Below are 17,663 nucleotides of genomic sequence, written 5' to 3'. Positions count from 1 at the left end.
ACTAGTTTTTAATGTTTTCTCCTTAGCTATATTTTTATTGTTTAGGAATCCCTTCTTGCAAAAACATTCAGATACTGACCAAAAGCCCCACGCCTCAAATCATATAAGAAAAATGCTTCCAGTCTCGCCTTTCATGTGTTCAGGTCTTTCTGTTTAGTCTCTTTATCAAAGGATGAGATATCTGTTCATGTATTGATGGATTCAGCTTTCATGCCTCGGGTTATCAAAAAATAATAAATTCTATGTCATTTTTCCATCACACTGTAAAAACAACAGGATTTTGCTCAACACGTACTCAACAAGTACTCAAGTATTTTGGGAATACCATTTAAATTAGAATATAGCACCTATCCTTCTATGTTGTACACTCTATTAATATCATTTAGCTGCTAGTTAAATATGTTTCAAATTATTAAGTTATTGCATCACTTACATCTAGTAGATACTAAGAATGTGTCCAGGCTACTATTATTGCTCACTTGAACCATTCAAGAGTGTGAACAGATGTGGCTTTAACACACAAGGAAAATTATTTCCCAAGAATAAGATTCTCTCTATAAAATCTTCACATTTCTTTGAGTTACTTTATATTCCTATGACTTTCTGTGATCTGCCTCTGTGCCTTTAAGGGGGATTAATAACTTGTGTCCCTAGTCACGTGATCTTACTATACTGCCTCTCAGTGATGCTGGAGTCACAAAATGGGTACTCATTAGTTACTGATTCGTAATAAATTTACTTATAAATTAATAACAATTATACATCCAAAATTGATTTATCAGTCATGTTTCACAACCACTGTGCTGCTATCTTTCTCCAAATATTGTCAGACATGTTACCCTCTTATCATTCTTAAAGTTTCCAGGAAAATATAAATGGTGTCACAGTTAAATGATTAATTTTGTTACATTTTCACTTCAGACTTATATTTGAAATATCAAAGACAAGAATGCATGGCCCTGCTTGAGAGCCGGGGGATTACTTTTCTATAATTTAAAATTATATTTACTTTTCTTATTTTGCTCCTTGAATGTACTATAATCATCTGACTACATTCTAATTTTATTCTCAAAACTCAGTAATCAGTTGAATTGTCCACAAGTGCCTTAAATATTCAATATTAGATTATGTGCCAAAGGAAATAAACATATACATAGGCATACCCTTAAAATCTTAAAGATAATTTTAAGGATTAGATATATGAGTTTGTTTCAGTATTGCATATTTGTTATATGTGACCTATATAACACATGTTTATAATATATATGCATACATACATATTCATATATATACATATATATAGCATGCATAATGTGATAAATAGCTTATTGAAAATGACAGTGTGTTTTTAAATTATTAAGTTATGACATAATGCTGAATAAAATAAAATGATACTCTAAAAGGAAAATAAACCTTTCTCTTAAAAATCAAGAAAACAGATAGCATAATTAATAAATTAGTTCTATAGGAGAAATCATTAATTTTTGGTTACTTACAGACCTATGTTGTCAATTATACCTTTACCAATAGAACTGGACAGTCATATACATAATGAAATGTTTTGGTATTTTTCTTAATTAATGGGTTTAAGTATAGTTATCTTGACAAATGGTTCAGGTTTTCAATATATTCATATTAAGTACCCTTTCTTAAATAGTAACTGCAATTTTAAAAAATTCTATATAAATCATCTTACTTTTTAAAAATTTGTCTTAAGCATTATAAACACAAACTAAGGAGAAAAAATAAATGATAGAGAAAGTAAGAAGCAAAGAAAAATGCCAGTGTTTGAACAGGCATAATGTATCAACATGATAAATTTAATACTTGTTACTTGTATTTGCATTTTGAGCCCATCATATTTTTACAAATCATGTGAACAAGCTATTTTGGGATAATCATACTTAATTAGTACTTTCAGACTTCTCTTTTATTATTATTTTCCAAGGAAATGCATTTCTATTTAAGTTAGAGTACTTCTACAAACATTCACTATTTGGTAATAAAATATTTTTGTTTAAAATTTTAAAACTTTGAAATCGTATTTCTAATTTCCTTGATTACAGAATCTCATAAATATCATAATCTTATTATTCCCCATAGCATGCAAATTTCCAGATGATAAGAATCTTATAACTCCTTTATTTATAGGAACCTATATTCTATGTGTTCATTGCATATCAATTATATGGAGGTCAGTTTCATTTTACCTCTTCTCTTTATTCTACAAATACTATTTTTACCTGGACTGATACACATACTAACTGAAATATTTTAAAAGTGTGTGTTTATGTATATGTATGTGTATATGCACTTCAGGTCTGGAGAGAAGGGTTGGGTGGGTAGGTAAGAGAAAGAGAAAAAGAGAGAGAGAGAAGAAAAAATAGTATTAGGAAATACACAGTCTTGATTTAATGGTGTTGGGGTAGATCTAGAAAGCCAACTATGAGTAATGAATGTGTGTATACATGTGTGTATGTGTCCGAATGTTCACATGTATGTATGCATGCGTGCATGTATATGTATCTCTGTGTGTGTGTATTCCAAAATTGAATGCTGTTTTTGTATAGTAAAACCCAGAGCTTTCAAAACAACAGTAATTTTGAAAGTCAGGAAGTTGAGCATGGCTTATCTGGGAAATTCTTTGACCCATGTGGCATTGACCTGGTTATGTGGTAGCATTCAGGTGACACCTGGACTTGTGTGGATGTTTAAAGATGTGTCCGTCGATATGCTTATTGCTTCAGTGGGAAGAGCTGGAGGGTGTCAGATGGGTCTCTTGCCCTTTCTCTCTCAGGGCTTTTCTTTTTTTTTTTTTTTAAAGATTTTATTTATTTATTTGACAGAGAGGAATCACAAGTAGATGGAGAGAGGCAGGCAGAGAGAGAGAGGAGGAAGCAGGCTCCCTGCTGAGCAGAGAGCCTGATGCGGGACTCGATCCAAGGACCCTGAGATCATGACCTGAGCCGAAGGCAGCGGCTTAACCCACTGAGCCACCCAGGCGCCCTCTCAGGGCTTTTCTATGTGGTCTCTTTGCTAGGTAGCTAAATGACTTACATGATAGCTTAGGGCTTTCAAAGACCAAAGGGAAAGTTCTCAGGCTTCTTAAGTCCAGGGTCTAAACCGCATATTCATCAAATCAATCATAGTCCAACCCTGATGAGTGGTATTGATATTCGATTCCCTGCAAAAAGGAAAACATAAAGTTATTGGCCACTTGGAGCAAGATGAGTCTTGGGTTTCTACGTTTATCAGTCTTTCTTTCGTCACACCAAATACCAGTTGGTTAAGTATCTGTGTTAAGCTCAGGTCATGATCTCAGGGTCCTGGGATGGATCTCTTAAGTCAGGCTCCCTGCTCAGCGGCAAGTCTGCTTCTCCCTCTTCTTCTCCTCTGCCTCCACCACTCCCCAAACCCCTCTGTGCTCGTTCTCTCTTAAGTGGGTACGAGAAGAATAAATGAAAGAAGATGGGATTGGGAGGGAGACAAACCATAAGTGACTCTTAATCTCACAAAACAAACTGAGGGTTGCTGGGGGGAGGGGGTTTGGGAGAAGGGGGTGGGATTATGGACATTGGGGAGGGTATGTGTTTTGGTGAGTGCTGTGAAGTGTGTAAACCTGGTGATTCACAGACCTGTACCCCTGGGGATAAAAATATATGTTTATAAAAAATAAAAAATTATATTAAAAAAAAAGTTAAACATAAAAATAATAATAATAATAATAATAATAATAATAAATAAATAAATAAAAGACTCAATCCTTAGCTTTTGGAGTCACATCTTTCAGTTACCCAGAATTATCCACGATTTGTCTGACATCCTGATTTTCCCCAGAACTTGGATTCCAATGCTATTAGAACCCAACCAGGCCAAGGCAACCAGAGGTTGGTTTTGAAACATAGTGGCAAGATGCAGACATCTTTCCAAAATCCATTTCAGCCTCTTGTAGTATTTTCCCTGAACTCACAAGGAATCAGAAAATCACAGGAAACTGATTGTGACAGCAGAGACTGAATTCTAATTTTGCAGACTAAATGTTGTCTATCTCATAGCTCTCTGTCCTTGGACAGTTTTCTTATCTAAACCTATATACTTCTATATACTATATATAATATATATATGTACCTATATACTATATATAGTATATAGGGTATATACTATACCCTATATATTTCTTATCTATGATATATATCTATATCCTATACCATATATATATATAATATATATATATACCCTGTACCCTATTATATATCATACCCTAAACATAATCTATTCTTGCAACCCCTTTATGCTGAAAGCCTGAAAATGCATAAAATATTTGGTCATCACAAATGCTCTGGCAGCCCTGTGATTTTATTGGTATGCTTATTAAATATATTAACTAACGAGACTGACCTTTTGAAATTATAGCTTACATTGAAATACCAATAACAGATATAAAAATAAGCAAAATGCAAAAAAAAAAAAATCCAAACAAAACACCCCAAGTGAGAAGTATCTTTAACAAGGTATCTACATACCTTTAATTATATAGAATACCTTTAACAAGGTATGCTATATACAGCAGAATGTAGCTATATTCTGTTTGAATCTGTCTGATTTATGCCTCTAAATCCACAGAGGGGGTAATACCTACTTTTGTGACGATGTTCCCCTCTCCTTCTCTTCTCTGTCTCCCTCACTCCCTTTGCCTGCCCTCTCTTCCTGTCTCTCTTTCAAAACAGGCCAACCCTTTCCTATAGACTCTGTAAGGTTCATTCCTTGAGATAATGCCACTGTAGCATTAGGATTGTTTGTTTGTTGTTGTTGTTTGTTTTTTTGTTTGTTTTTAGCATTAGGATTTTAATGTCAGGAAATTCTGGGTTACATTTTAAGGTTTGCAAGTTTCTGGTCTGGGGAGAGTGACTTTAGCTTTGAGCTTTTTCTTCTCATTGAGTATATGGGCAAAATATATGAGATACGTAGCTAAAGGGAGTGCCTGAGTCATAGTCCATACTCAAAAAACGTGAATTCTCCTTCCTTTTCTCTCAGGAGAAATAAAATGCTTTACCATCAATTTTAATGGTAGGAAGAGAAAAAATATAGAGGAGGAAAAATTGAATCTTCCTACTAAAGCATAAAAATGTCTTCCTTCATGAATTTATGGTTGTTAATTCCATGAGTCATAGCTTGAAGCTAAATATGTTGAAGGTTTCTATTTGTTCTTCTTTTAATTCTTGGAAACCATGGTTTTATAGAATATTATGTATTTTTCTTTAAAAATAAAATCAATTATATAACAAAAACATAAATAAAACCTAAAGTAATCTATTACCCACTGGAACTTTAGAGTCTCAGATGTGCTAAATGTAGCTGTAGAGATAACCTCATCTGCTCAGCCACAGTCAGTAATAACATCTGACAAGTAGTGAAGCTTAGTCACAATTTCCACAGGGGCAGCAACAGAGCTATTCAAACTTTCAGTCACTTGAGGAACAAAACAAATATTCAGAGTATTTTAATCACTGAGTACCTAATCTCTACTTTTCTGCCACAATCTTTTTCCAATAAATCCAGTTTTCTTTATACAGCTATGCACATTCTATACCCTCATCTTTGTTCTTATCAGATTCCCTTTGCAGTGATATCCTATTTCTCCATTCATGCTTCCATAATCTACAAATATTCTATTTATAATACAAATACTATACAAAATAAATAATAGCATTCTAATAGTCTAATTTATTCTACCATAATGTATAGTATACTCTTCCATCAGAGTCATCCATTTTTATAACTATGACCTCTGATGTCTGAGTTTTGTTGGCCATTTAATAAAATATATTTTCTGTATTACTTAATTTCCCAGATTTTTATATATACCTCCCTATCAGTAAATACTCTAATCATAAAATTCTAATGCTATAAACTCTGCCCTATATGTTTCTGTATTCCACATTTTATATAGAACAGAAACACGTTAGCATACATTGAATTGGTGATGAATGAAGAAAATATATTTCTGGAGCTGTGTTACTGATAAATACATGTAGATTTAATGCCTAAATGTTTTTGCTTTCAATATAGACAAGAGCTTATGGAAACCACATATCCTTACCAAGTCAGTAGGAAAAATTCAGAATATATAGCTGAATAGATGTAGTGTATGATACACTAAATATTGAAACAAACAGCTTTTGAATAGCTAACATAATGTATCTTCCAGATACCTAGTACACCACAGTCAGGCAGTTGGAAAGTTGAATTTTTACTACCAAGCTTTTAAGTGTCATCATGTAGAAAATGATTAATGAAACTTCTGAATATTTCTAAATCTCTCAGTGATCATATTATTTTAAAGAAATATTTTCCAATGAAATATGAGCACCTTGCGGACAGATATCTTGTCTTCTCAACTCTAGATGGTTATCTCAAGTTTGAGCATTCATGAGAATCACAGAAGGAGCTTGTCACAAAAACTGACACTTTGACCCCACTCTCCCCCATATTCTATTTCAATAGATCAAAGGTGGTTTCCTTAAATTTGCATGCTAATTGGCACTCCATGTGATTTTGATATTAAGTGGCTCTTATGCCCCGTTAGAGAAAACAGGGGATTCCTGTGTATTTTAATATATATTACATACTGATATGCTAGGCTTTACATGAATGTATGAGTAATTGAGTAAATTAAAAAGGAAACATGAGAAAGAGTCAAAGTGTATATAGTAGTTTAGACCTGGAAGAAAGCATGCCTGTTTCTCTTGTAAATGCATATGTGGACCTTAAGTGTTTCTGTAGGAAGCTGAATGTGTATGTTTGTTTATTTGTTCTAACCTTTAGGAATTTTATTTTGCTGTCTTGTGTAGTATTATTTAAGGAACTAGATTTGTACATTTCCGTCTTAAAATCTTTTTAGTGGCTAAAAATGCAAGAACACATTTTGGAGGATATATTGCTCTATATGACTGTCATCAATCAGGGAAGAAAACATATGGTTAAGCCAGTGAGCCAGGTTGAACACGTAATGCTTATAACCACAGATGAGGTTTCAACGTTATGAACTTGTATTCAGCAGAGAGTAATTCCCAGTTACAGGCCCCTACATATCAAGGTGATTGGTAAGCAGTAGTCAGAAGGTAATTTGCAGGCAGTGGGGCACCTGCAGTCGTTTATCAGTAAGGTAATAAGAAACAAAACAAAATGATACAAGGGTAATCACATCCTGTTGATTCACCCCAGCTACACATGAGAATAAGAGGCAACACTTCTAGTTAAAATTTTTGAAGTAAACATTGCTAGTGAAACTTATCCAACAAACATTCAGAATATGACATTACCAGTTACTTAGGATGTTTTTAATTAAAAAAAATAAAACAAACAATGAAATAATTTTAAGTAATTAATTTAACTTCTCTGTATTTTTTTCTTTAAAATTTACTTAGAGGTACCTGGGTGGCTCAAATGTTTGTGTGTCTGCCTTTGGCATGGGTCATGATCCCAGGGTCCTGGGATCCAGCTCTACATGGGTCTTCTGGCTCAGCAGGAAGCCTGCTTCTCCCTCTCCCTCTGTCTCCCTGCTTATGCTCTCTCTCTCTCTGTATCTCTGTCTCAAATGATAAATAAAACATAAATCTTAAAAAAAATTACTTAAAGACCATGTGGTAGGATGTCTTTTTAATCAAGTTTATTTGGAAGGCAAAAGTAAGTTATAGTACAATCACTGGTAGCTGGATACATGGCAGAAAGGGTCAAACACATCATTTCTTACTTGGACTGTGCAAATGTAGTTTATCCAAGCCTTGTACATGACTTTAGGCTTCACAGTTTGAAAAATGAACATTACCACTAGATTTTTGTTGCCTGTGTGCATGTGTGTATCCCCATATGTATACTCAATTATTAGCATGAAAAGATTGATATAAAAATAAAGAAATGTATAAATACATAGTGACAGCACTTCCATCTTCTAAGTTTTGTCTTTCCAAACTATCGCCCATAACCACTTGCACTGGACTCACCTGAAGGAGTTGTAATGGCTGTTGGAGTGGTCATTAAGAGGATATGACCTGGGGCGCCTGGGTGGCTCAGTGGTTTGGGCTGCTGCCTTCGGCTCGGGTCATGATCTCAGGGTCCTGGGATCGAGCCCCGCATCGGGCTCTCTGCTCCGCAGGAAGCCTGCTTCTCTTTCTCTCTCTCTCTCTCTCTCTCTCTGCCTGCCTCTCTGCCTACTTGTGATCTCTGTCTGTCAAATAAATAAATAAAATCTTTAAAAAAAAAAAAAAAAAAGAGGATATGACCTCCAGTTGACCTACAAGCTGAACCCAGGCAATAAGAGACTCATCTCCTCCCTTGAGCTTGGAATATGCTTCTACCCACTGTTCTCATAGTAGAAGCAGTTTTTAAGAAAACAGCCTGAGTGAACAGTGCGTGGTTGAGACTATCTAGACTGTATATATGACTGAAACCACTTAAGGCCTCTGTATAAACTTTTAGGGAATATTCTGGTGGGTGGGTATAGAGATATACTCATCTTACAGCTTTCCAAGGCCAGTCTTACATGCAAGTTCCTTTGCTTATTAAAACTGCCACCTAACAATCTGGAAGGGTCTGCCCCTTTCTTTGGTCTCTATCTATGCGGGACATTTTTTTTTTTTTTAAGATTTTATTTATTTATCCGACAGACAGAGATCACAAGTAGGCAGAGAGGCAGGCAGAGAGAGAGGAGGAAGCAGGCTCCCTGCTGAGCAGAGAGCCCGATGCGGGACTCGATCCCAGGACCCTGAGATCATGACCTGAGCCGAAGGCAGCGGCTTAACCCACTGAGCCACCCAGGCGCCCCTATGCGGGACAATTTTTAAATCATCAATGGACTGAATATTTGTATACCCCCAAAATTTATTATGTTGAAACCCTAACTCCCAAAGTGACAATATTTTGAGATGAGACCTTTAAAAGGTAATCAGGGTTAGATTAGTTCGTAAGGGTGGAGCCTTCATGACAGGTTTAGTGGATTTTTAAGAAGAACAAGAAAACCATCTTTCTCTTTTATGCCACTTGAAGACAACAGGTGAGAAGGCAGCTGCCCACTAGCCAGAAAGAGCGCTATCACCAGGAAACTGACATCTGATCTTCTCAGAGTCTAAAAGGTGTTATACACAACTAATGAATTGTTGAACACGACATCAAAAACTAGTGATGTACTGTATGCTGGCTAATTGAGCATAATAATTTTAAAAATATTAAAAAAAATAAATTAAAAAAAAGAAAAAAATATTAAAAAATAAAGGAGCTGACTTTAAAAACAAACAAACAAACAAATAAATAATAAATAAGTGTGTGAAATAAATTTCTGTTGTTTGAGCCACTGAGAATAGGGTATATTTTCATGGCAGCCCGAGCCAACTAATGCAGCAACCAGGTAGAGGTACAAGTAGGCCAGACCCTCCGAAGTACTAAATTATAGTTTCTGGTGCCTGGGTCCAAGGAATTTACTTTTCAAGATAATCTCAAGGTAATATTGAATCAGAGCCAAGTTTTAAAGCCAATAGCCATACTGTCAAAATCAGGCTGACTTGGGACTCCTGGGTGGCTTCGTCATTTAAGTGCCTGCTTTGGCTTAGATCATGATCCCGGGGTTCTGGATAGAGCATTGTGGCAGGCTCCCTGCTCAGGAGAAAATATGCCTTTCTCTCTCCATGTGCCTTTCTCCAGCTCATCCTCTTGCTCGCTCTCACTGCCTCTCTCTCCCTCAAATAAATAAATACAATATTCTGAAACATGTTTTTAAAAAATTAGGCTGACTCAGAAATTGATGATCCAGACTAGAATGCTGTTTATAAAGAGAATGCTTTAATAGTTAAGGAAAGACAGGGATATTCTGAAAATGAATTGGGAAAATCAGAATATAAAGTCACTTTATGTAGACAGCTTCACATTTTACTCATATTTAATTTTATGAAGTAATTTTGTTTAATATTGTCAGTCTTTTCAAATGTGGATTCCTGGATAAAAGTAGGGGAAAATTGTGTGTGTGCATGTGAATGCTTATTCAAACTATATATTTAATTCTGTACAAAAGCCATCTATTGTGCTCAGCATTGAAAATGGAAAGTAAGTTACTGATTACTTTTTGAACTTTCTTTCTTTTTTTTCTTTATTTCTTTCTCAAACTATTGGGAAAATGTGAACGTTTGCCATTGCTTTCCTAACTTCTTTCAACATTTTTTTATACTTTCTGATAAATCTATCAAATCAGATTTTTTTTTTAAGATTTTATTTATTTATCAGAGAGAGAGTGAGCACAAGCAGACAGAATGGCAGGTAGAGGCAGAGGGAGAAGCAGGCTCCCCGCTGAGCAAAGAGCCCGATGTGGGACTCGATCCCAGGACGCTGGGATCATGACCTGAGCCGAAGGCAGCTGCTTAACCAACTGAGCCACTCAGGCGTCCCCAGAATTTTTTTTTTTTTAAACTTGATTCAGTATCTATGCAAATATTCACCAACGCAGACAAATGATTGTTTATCCATGATGATAAAATTATCCAATAATAGATGGACAGAGCAAAAAGAGGTCATGATAATTTTGGCTACTTGGGAGCATGTACACAAGTGTTCTGCAGAGTAAGAGGGACCAAGGAGGAGGAACATTAAGATTTTTTCAAAAAATCTTGTGATCTTGGACAAGGGATGTTAAAACCTGTTTGACCCAATACTATACATTTGCTTCAAGTAATCGGGTAATGCATTAGTATTTTAAACTATAAAATTAGAATGTGTTTTATGTTTTTTTTAATCTTAATAATCAATTAATCTGAAACATATTTGCAAAATTTGCTTAAGAAATAATTCATTCACTGATGCTGTTTATCATTTACTGCTGAAAAATGCATAATCTGAACGAGGAAAGGCATCCTTCTTTAAAAGTGCTAAGACTCTCTTCTGCAAAAAAGTACATTCCCCGTTTTTAAAAGTTACTGTGTGGCAAACTAAGAATCTAGAGAAATTTCCTCAATTTGGTCAAAATAATCTATAAAAACCCTACAGCTAAAGTCATGTTTAATGTGAGAAATTCAAAGCTTCCCCACTGAGATCAGGAACAAGGTAAGGATGTCCCTTCTTACCACTATTTTACTTTATTTTATCTTATTTTTTTAATTTTCATCACTCTTTTATTTTTATTTATTTTTATTTTTATTTTTTTTAAGAGACAGAGACAGACAGAGAGAGTGCCTGTGCCCAACCTGGGGATGAGAGGCACAGGGAGAGGGAGAGAGAAAATCCCAAGCAGGTTCCCTGTCCAGTGCAGGGCAAAATGTGGGACTCAATCTCACAACCCTGAGATCATGACCTGGACTAAAATCATGAGTTGGATGCTTAACCAAATGAGTCACGCAAGCACCCCTTCACCACTCTTTTAGAATCTCATACCAGAAGTTCTAGTTAATGCAGTAAGATATTTCTTAAGAAATAAAAGCTATGCAGATTAGGAAAGAAGAAATAAAATGATCTCTGCTCACAGATGACATAATTATATATGTAGAAAATCCAAAAGAATCAGCAATGAAATGTCCTGGAACCAATAAGCATTATAGCAAGATTTTAGGATGTAAGGTTAATATATAAAAATCAATCACTTACCTATGTACAAAAAAATGAACAAGTGGAATTTTATTTAGAAACACAATACCATTTAGCTTAGCTTCCCCAGAAAGGAATACTTAAGTGTAAATCTTACAAAGAGGGTACAATATTTTTATGAGGAAAACTACAAAATTCAGAAGAAAGAAACAACTAAATAAATGGAGAGATATTTCTTATTCCTTGATAGGAAGACTTAACATCTTAAAATATTAAGTCTTCCTATCAAGATGTTGGTTCTTGGGATGCCTGGGTGGGTCAGTCATTAAACACCTGCCTTTCAAAGGAAACAAAAATGAGAACGAACTTTTGGGACTTCATCAAGATCAAAAGCTTCTGCACAGCAGAGGAAACAGTCAACAAAACCAGAGACAACCCATGGAACGGGAGAAGATATTCGCAAATGACACTACAAAGGGCTGATATCCAAGATCTATAAAGAATTCCTCAAATTCAACACACACAAAACAGATAATCACATCAAGAAATGGGCAAAAGACATGAACAAATACTTCTCCAAAGACGACGTACAAATGGCTAACAGACACATGAAAAAATGTTCATCATCATTAGCCATCAGGGAGATTCAAATCAAAACCACATTGAGATACCACCTTACACCAGTTAGAATGGCCAAAATCAACAAGACAGTAAACCACAAGTGTTGGAGAGGATATGGAGAAAGGAGAACCCTCTGAACATTATTGGTGGGAATGCAGGTTGGTGCAGCCACTTTGGAAAACAATGTGGGGATTCCTTAAGAAATTAAAAATAGAGCTTCCTATGACACTCAAATTGCACTACTGGTATTTACCCCAAAGATACAGATGTAATGAAAAGAAGGGCTATGTACCCCAATGTACATAGCAGCAATGACCACAATTGCTGAACTGTGGAAAGAGCCGAGATGCTCTTCAACAGACAAATAGATAAAGAAGATATGGTCCATATATACAATGCAGTATTATGCCTCCATCAGAAAGGATGAATACCCAACTTTTGTATCAACATGGACAAGACTGGAGGAGATTATGCTGAGTGAAATAAGTCAAGCAGAGACAGTCAATTAGCAATGGTTTCACTTACTTGTGGAGCATAAGGAATAACATGGAGGACATTGGGAAAAGGAGAGAAGTGAGTTGGAGGAAATCAGAGGAGGAGACAAACTGTGAGAGATTGTGAAGACTGAGAAACAAACAGGGTTTTGGAGGGAAAGGGGGCTGGGGATTTGTTTGAGCCTGGTGGTGGGTATTAAGGAGGGCACGTATTGAAGGGAGCACTGGGTGTGCTGCATAAACAATGAATCTTGGAACACTGAAAAAAAAAACAAAAACAAAAAACAAAACACTGAACTATAAATTTAAATAGGTATCTTTCATAATGTGTAAATTATACATTTATAAAGTTGATTGGAAAAAAAAAAAAGAATGCCACATAAACACAGAGGTTAGTTTATGTGGTTTCCGAAGATTTATGTGCAAAATATTTTCTAAATCAAATTCTATTTTTAAAATTTTCAAATAGAGCACATTTTGTAAGCTAAATAAATAAATAAATAAATAAATAAATAAATAAATAAATAAGTTTGCCTTTGGCTCAGGTCATGTTCCTAGCCCTCACTGGGCTCCCCACTCAGCAGGAAGCCTGCTTATCCCTCTCCCCCTACCCCTGCTTATATTCTCTCTCTCACTGTCTCTCCCTCTCTGTCACATAAATAAATGAAATCTTAAAAAAAAAAAAAAAGTGCCGGTTCTTCCTAATTTTATCTATAGATTTGATGGAATACCAATCAAAATCCAAGCAAGTTATTTCATGAGTAATGATAAACTGATTCTAAAATTTATATGCGGAGACAAAGACCCAAAACTGCCAACACTATATTTAAGAACAACAACAAAGTTGGAAGACTGACACTATCTGACCTCAAGACTTATTACATAGCTATAGTAATCAAGACGGTGTGGTGTTGATGAAAGAACAGATAAACGCATAAATGGAATAGAATAAAGAGCTCAGAAATTGACCCTCGTATATACAAGCAACTGATCTTTGACAAAGGAGCAAGCATAACACAATGGGAAAAAAATCTTTTCAACAAATGATGTTAATATGAATTAATATCATATGTAGAAAAAAAGATGACACAAACATTATACCCTTAAAAAGGAAGTAACTCAAAATGGATCAGAGACTTAAATATAAAACATAAATCTCTGAAATTCCTTCAAGGTAACATAGGAGAAAATCTAGATGACCTTGGGTATGGCAATGATGTTTTAAATATAACACCAAAGACATGAACTGTGAAAGAAATTGTTAATCTGGACTGAAAAAAAAACAAATTTTTTTTTTTAATTCTACACTGTGAATGATATTGCTAAGAGAAAAAAGAGGTAAGTCATATCCTGTCAGAAAACATTTGAAAATGACAAATTTGATAAAAGACTATTATCTAAAATATATAACAACCCTGAAAACTCAAAAATAAGAAAAGAAATAACCCAGTTTAAAAACTGGACAAGAGACCTAACAGACACCTCACCAAAGAAGGCATACAAAGGAGGTTCATTGTGGGTTCACCAGTTACAACAAATGTACCATTCTGATGGAGGGTATTGATAGTGGGGGAGCTGTGTGTGTGTACTGCAGAGAAGGAATAGGGAGAGGGTTCATGATAACTGTACTTTCTTCTCGGTTTTGCTGTGGACCTAAACTGCTCTAAAAAGGTCTATTTGGAAAGAAAAAATAGTTACTGTGCATAAGCTGTGTTCTAGGCTTCCTCATGTACAAGCATCTGGGCAGTGTGTTAGAAGGAGATCATTGTATACTGAGACCATATTCCTATGGCAATTTGACAGGCCATTCTCCACTTACTTGTGTGCCTTCTAAGCACATCCCTGGAACCATCCTAAAGAGAATTGTGAGTTGAAACGGATTCTTAGATAATCATTTCTGAGAAGTACGTGTCAACTCTGGACATACTATTTTCTTTCCATAAGCAAATTTGACTGACAAGTTTCTTCTCACTTTGTGTCAGATGTAGCTGTACTATAAAAGAAGGGGCATAATGGCAATGGAATGAAATTACTGAAATTCATACTATAAAATAGGGCTTGTGCTGATTTCTCTTCTCTGATTCTCTTTAATGAATAACATTCAGATTATATAAATGTATCTATCATTCACTTTGTAATGATTGATTTTACTGTTATATTTTTATACTCAGCAAATAGCACATAAATGGTTTCATTGTAAAACATTATCCCGGACAATAACCTCAAACTTCTGCACACCAGGGGCAAGTCTCAATTATAATGTATTCTTTTTAGAACATCTTTATTTGTTTTCAAATATAAGAAAGTATATGTTTCTTTCATTAAATATTTTCATTAATTCTTAGCTTGTTCATTTCTGCATCAATTCAATTCCTTCTTTATAAGTATTGTATGTGATAAAACATTGTTCTTTTTAATAAGAATGCTTGAGGCTTTCCCATATGCATGAATTAGATGAATCATTTATTACCATATTATTATAATTTCTTTTGATAAGAATAATTTTCATTTTTATTTAGCTTCAGGAAAATTCTTCTGAACTCCTTCAATTAAAAATTCACAAATATTGAAAGTTGTGGGATTGCTTTTGCTGGTTGCTGAGGCTCTCATCTCCAAGTCGTTACACATATAATCCATGTGGTAAAACAAAAATACTGCTTCAGTGTTCTATGTTCAAACTGGTTTACTAATCCTTTCCACTTCTAAAGGACTATTTTTAACTTGAAAACACAACCCTATTTTCTCTCATTATATCAATATACTGTCTGTAAGAGTGTTTGTTAAAATCTATAGTTAGCAGTTATTATAATTGACATTGTCCTGTGAATTGCACTGCTAACTACTCAGTTGTTTAGTTGAAGCCATTGGTGCCTTTCTCAAAAAGTGACACGATACATGGGGATCTGGGTGGCTCAATAGGTTCAGCCTCTGACTTTGGCTTGGATTATGATCTCAAGGTACTGGAATCTCATGATCTCGGGGTCCTGGGTTAGAGTCCTATGTTAGGTTATGAGCTAACAGTGGAGAGTCTCCTTGTCTCTCTCCTTCTGCCCTTCCCCGTACTTGGGCTTGCTCCTGCTCTCTCTCTCGCTCTCAAATAAATAAATAAATAAATATATTTTTTTAAAAAGGTGACATGATCCAAATATACATATATATATATATATATATATATATATATACATATATATATATATACATATATACACATACATATATTTTTTAAGTAAAAAGGTGGACACCTGGGTGGCTTAGTCGTTAAGTGTCGCTTTCAGCTCAGGTCATGATCCCAGGATACTGGGATTGAGTCCCAGTCCCAGCTCAGGCTCCGGGCTCAGTGGGAAGCCTGCTTCTCCTTCTCCCACTTCCCCTGCTAGTGTTCCCTCTCTAGCTGTGTCTCTCTCTGTCAAATAAATAAATAAAAATCTTTATAAAAAATAAAAAGTGAAAAGGTAGTAATAAAATGTTGACCTATATGTGGAGTAGCAAATATGTTTATATCATATATTTATATACATGTGTAATATAATTATAAATAGAGATATGCATATATGTATTTATTATAATATAGGTCATCTACATGAGAACTTTTTTTTATAACACAGTTAATTGTCCTTGACTCTCTGGAAAATGTGTTTCAGTTTTTAAATTTAAGGATCTATTGACAAAGCTGTATGATTTATATGTACCTATGTTTGAAACAAATGGGGATATAACACGTAACATTTTTTTATATCTTTATTGAATCCAAGTACTAGTTCATAAAAAGGTACCTTTAATGTCTCTTTTGGCACTATGAAATCAAGAATGCAAGTTTTACATGGGATTTTTGGAATCAATTTCATCACTTTGTTTTGCTTATGTACTTAGATCTAGTTCTTACTGTAACTGTATTTCCTGATAAAAACAGGGACTTTCTTAGTCTTGATAAATGTTAAAATGACTCCTGCCTACAATATTTGTTCAAGTACACACAATTCTTGAATGTTTTCCATTATCAAACTTTGACAACTCTATGTAGGAAGCTATATGTAAATTGTTCTGTAAGGAGGAAAATTAGCCTCTCCTCAAATCATATCATCTGACACTTGTGAGGACCACAATTTATGAAATATTCAGTAATCCAGCAGAGGAACAATCCTGGGCTGTGCAACTGCCCTCCGAGGCACCCCAAGAAACACAAAGAAATGGACATCTTAACTGCCATGAGTAGAACGGGTTGGGATCTGTGGTTTTAAATAAAGGATTCCATGAGATAGTTTTAGTAACATTTTAAAGTACATTTGTCTCAGAAAACTGGCTTTCTCAAGAAAGTATTTCATTTAAAAATGCACTTCTTAAAACAGAAAGAAGAAAGATATATCTGTGCTGTTTCTCATTTAATATGTAATCCATATTGTTTTCTTTAAAATATGTATTACAGGAGTTATTAGAACTGCCTTACATAATATGGACAGAGAAGCCAGAGAACACTATTCAGTGGTCATTCAAGCCAAAGACATGGCTGGGCAAGTTGGAGGGCTTTCTGGATCGACAACGGTCAACATCACCCTGACTGATGTCAACGACAACCCCCCACGGTTTCCTCAGAGTATGTACCAGATTCTTATGATATATATTTATCACTCTTCATTTGCATAAAAAATGAAATACTTAAGTATATGATGTCATGTTACTGTTAAATGTGGATATTTTGGTTTTGTGCTATATGGTTTCCCTTCTATACATGAGAGTAGAGAAATCACTCAGCTTATTGTCTCCTGAACCTGGTGGATAATTGCTACCATGTTAAAAAATATGTGTTTCAGTTGTCATTACAGGTAAATATTAAAAATGATAGAGTGGTACTAAGTACCACTAAGTATATCTTACATTTGCTAGAGCAGTTATGTATTACTAAGATATACAGGGATATACCCAAAATACATTCTGAAGGTAACATTCTTCTCTTGAAAAAAAAAAAATGCATAAGTGTTTTTGGTGACT

The 17,663-nt window shown here is 34.8% G+C and overlaps 1 protein-coding gene across 6 annotated transcripts in view; it reads left to right on the top strand.

Moving 5' to 3' along the window:
- Positions 1–17,663, top strand: part of CDH18 (cadherin 18) — a 982,055-nt gene that overhangs the window by 845,466 nt on the left and 118,926 nt on the right. For all 6 annotated transcript variants that reach the window (XM_059416934.1, XM_059416937.1, XM_059416936.1 and 3 more), the window contains one exon: positions 17,101–17,268. In XM_059416934.1, coding sequence (XP_059272917.1) covers positions 17,101–17,268 — 168 coding nt within the window. The remainder of the gene's footprint in view (positions 1–17,100; positions 17,269–17,663) is intronic.

The sequence above is a fragment of the Mustela nigripes genome, chromosome 12 (genome assembly GCF_022355385.1).
Source record: "Mustela nigripes isolate SB6536 chromosome 12, MUSNIG.SB6536, whole genome shotgun sequence".
Lineage (NCBI taxonomy): Eukaryota > Metazoa > Chordata > Mammalia > Carnivora > Mustelidae > Mustela > Mustela nigripes.
This window is presented reverse-complemented; position numbering and strand designations above follow the sequence as displayed.